The 3,281-nt window shown below is 43.2% G+C and overlaps 1 protein-coding gene across 1 annotated transcript; it reads left to right on the forward strand.

Annotated features, from left to right (window-relative positions):
- Positions 1–242: 242 nt before the first annotated feature.
- On the forward strand, positions 243–2,860 carry LOC109999570 (dehydrogenase/reductase SDR family member 13). Its single transcript, XM_020654641.3, has 5 exons — positions 243–566; positions 1,117–1,235; positions 1,484–1,607; positions 1,874–2,200; positions 2,390–2,860. The coding sequence occupies exons 1-5, from the start codon at positions 437–439 to the stop codon at positions 2,644–2,646; spliced, it is 957 nt and encodes a 318-aa protein (XP_020510297.1). The 5' UTR covers positions 243–436; the 3' UTR covers positions 2,647–2,860.
- Positions 2,861–3,281: the final 421 nt, after the last annotated feature.

Genomic DNA, 3,281 nt, shown 5'->3' on the forward strand with positions numbered 1-3,281 from the left:
AATTTACAAAGTGTGTGTGTTTGTGAGGTTGGTTATTATAGTTTCTATTCCTAAAAACATGGAGATTACTTTCAACCAAAATGAGACAATTCCCACATTTCTGGACAAAAATATAAACATGATATTTACTTTTTTTCATATCAGCCACTAGAGGGCACTGCAGCCATTCTTCAAAAGTTTCTCTGAAAATGATTAAGAGCCTGAATATTTTATCCATGGGGGGGGGGGGGGGGGAGGAGCTTTCGGCTGAGTTCTGTAGAAAACACAAGCAATCTGTTGTAACTCGAGGTTGGAAGTCGTTTGTGAAGAGGGAAGTGCGAGGGGAGCTGCAGATAAGCTGTTACATAAAGGCCTCTCACACAAACACACACTCACAGCGTGAATAGCTGCACTCTTCCTCTTTTAGGGACTTTATTTTTGCGTATTTGCAGTCAGGATGCTGCTGGAGCTGCTGCTTTTCGGGGCCGCGTTAGTCGGACTTTATTTCCTCCTTCACTTGACTGTTTTAAAGATGCCGAGGTGTAAAAGTGACGTGACGTTAAACGGGAAAACTGCCATCGTCACCGGTGAGTCCACAGGCCGAGCTACAGGCTGCAGCAGATAATGACACTGACACTTGAAGGATTGTGTTGACACTGCTGGCTGAATAAATCACTTCTTATAGAGGAGGTATGAGAAACATGCAGAGTGCTGAAACCCGACGCTGCTCGGAGTGACAGAGAGAAATGTTCAGAACAGAAAGGAGACACACTCAGAGCCTCTGAAACGGGCTCTTAAAATGTTCTGTAAATTGATTAATCTTTAATATAGTAATAATTATGATCAACTTTGATATCATTCTAGGAAAAATCAAACGATATCGATTTTTGTTAGCACGGCAACAAAAATAGAATTCTTAGGCCCCGTGCTCACCTAGCATTTTTTCCGGGCAGAAAAGCACTGGCTTTGCATTCGAGAGAGCTTGAATGAAGCGTTTGTTCGCTTAGAAGAAAAGCGCTGCACGTCCGTCCTGTCTCTATGACAACAGTCTGTCTGGAAGAAACTGGTGGAACTAACAGAAATTTTGCTTTCATGGATTAATTAAAAACTCTGCTCAACTTTTTCCATCCTCTCCAGGAGCAAACACTGGCATCGGTAAGACCACAGCAATGGACTTGGCGAGGAGGGGGGCAAGAGTGATCATGGCCTGCAGGGACAGAGGCCGAGCAGAGGCCGCCATCAAGGACATCGTCCAGGTAAAGATGAAACAGCTTCTAAATGTTTCCTACTGTGAAGGGCTCCAAAACGTAAACTTTTTCTGCAGATGATTGAACTGACAGTTGGCGTACCTCAGGGTTATATGCTCGGTCCTCTCCTCTTCTGTTTACACTGTATATAATACGTCTTCAATGTTTTGCTGATGGTACTTTTGTAAATGACCCTGTCCCTTTGAGGGTATTTGTCTTAAAACCAGCAAAGATGTCGACACTTACTCTGTGTTCAGGAGACGGGGAACAACCAGGTGGTCTTCATGCAGCTCGACCTGTCCAGTCTGAAGTCCGTTCGATCATTCGCTGAAAACTTCCTGCGTTTGGAGTCCAGACTTGATCTGCTCATCAACAATGCTGGTCAGCGTTTTATCCTCATGGGTTAATGTACAATGGATCACTGGTTTACAGTTTATTAAAGCAGACATACGTTTACAGACTAATGTTTAAAAATGATCAGTCTCTGTCATTTTAATGATCAGTAGTATCAAAGGTAACGAAACATGGGTGTCTAGGACTTCTTTTTTAGTTGCCATGGTAACAAAAAGGTGTGGAATCATATCAAAGTGTAAACTTCTGGTAAAGTGAAAACACAAGTTTATTATCTGTGGTGTGTCTGTCTTCAGGTCTGTTGTCAAAGGGAAAAACAGAGGACGGCTTTGGGATGATCTTTGGTGTAAATCACCTGGGTCACTTCCTGTTGACGGTCCTGCTCCTGGACCGGCTAAAGGCGAGCGGCCCGAGCCGCATTGTGACGGTGTCATCTGACGGCCACAAGGGAGGGAAAGTGGATTTCAATTGTCTGACGACTCACAGAGATTTAAGTTTGGGCGACAACGACTTCCAGCTGCTCAAGAACTACTGCCACAGCAAACTGTGCAACATCCTGTTCACCACCGAGCTCGCCAAGAGGCTGCAGGACTCAGACGTCACCTGCTACAGCCTCCATCCAGGTGCGTAGACCACAGGCTGGTTTCAGTTTCAGTAAGACTACCTGACAATAGTGACCTGTCAATCATATATAGCCCACCCTAACTCCTCCCCCTCTCTAATTGGACCATAATTGACTAAATTAACATCACCCTGTGTTGAAGGAAACTTGAAACAGAGTCAGACTAACTGTTTTTCTCCCATCTGTGCAGGAATCATAAAGACAGAGATCGCTCGGAACACGGGTTTCTTGTGGAAGCTCGTGGTGACACCCATCTTTGCCCCTTTCCTTGTGGACGCTGAGTCCGGAGCTCAGACCACGCTCCACTGTGCACTGGAGCCGGGAATCGAACACCTCAGTGGACACTACTTCTCCAGCTGTGCTCCACTAACCAACCTCAAGGCGAGAGACGATGCCACGGCGAAGAAGCTGTGGGAGCTCAGCGAGAGTTTCTGCGGTCTGTCCTAAAATCAGAAATTAAAATCTGAGCTTTGTTTTTCTTTCCCCAAAATAATTCTCATAAAGAGACCCTTTTTAAAGATATAACAAGTATGTTTCTTTGTACTCATGTTGTACAGCATTACAATGTGACGTCTCAAGATTCTGATTGTCCTTGAATGCATCACTGCAGAGTTCAGAACTGTCTGTACTTCATGATAAACATTGATTTATAATCATGTAACAGTGACTCAATGTTTACTTCAACTGTAGATTATTGAACAGCTAACATTAGCAGCAATATTATTGTTTAAGTTTTTTATTGATTTAATCTCATAAACATGACAGGACAAACTAAATGTTGATCATATTTCAAACTGACCACGCATCTATTCTTTAAATTTGAATATTGTTATTGTTTTTTAAAATAGATATTTTACGTGAAATCATTCACTTAAAACGTTTTTAATTTAAAGGAGCAATATGTAACTCTGACACCTAGAGTTTAAAGTGGGTACTGCATTCCAAATTCTAAACATTGTAGAGAGCTGTCTCTCCCCCCCTCTCTAGAGTCCATGCTCACGCAGGTTGCCATGTGGTGGACACTGAAGCTTCAGTGTTTATCCAGCTCTGCATCGGTCTGTAAACCTTTCTGTGTTCTAACC

Source organism: Labrus bergylta, chromosome 18 (assembly GCF_963930695.1).
Source record: "Labrus bergylta chromosome 18, fLabBer1.1, whole genome shotgun sequence".
NCBI lineage: Eukaryota > Metazoa > Chordata > Actinopteri > Labriformes > Labridae > Labrus > Labrus bergylta.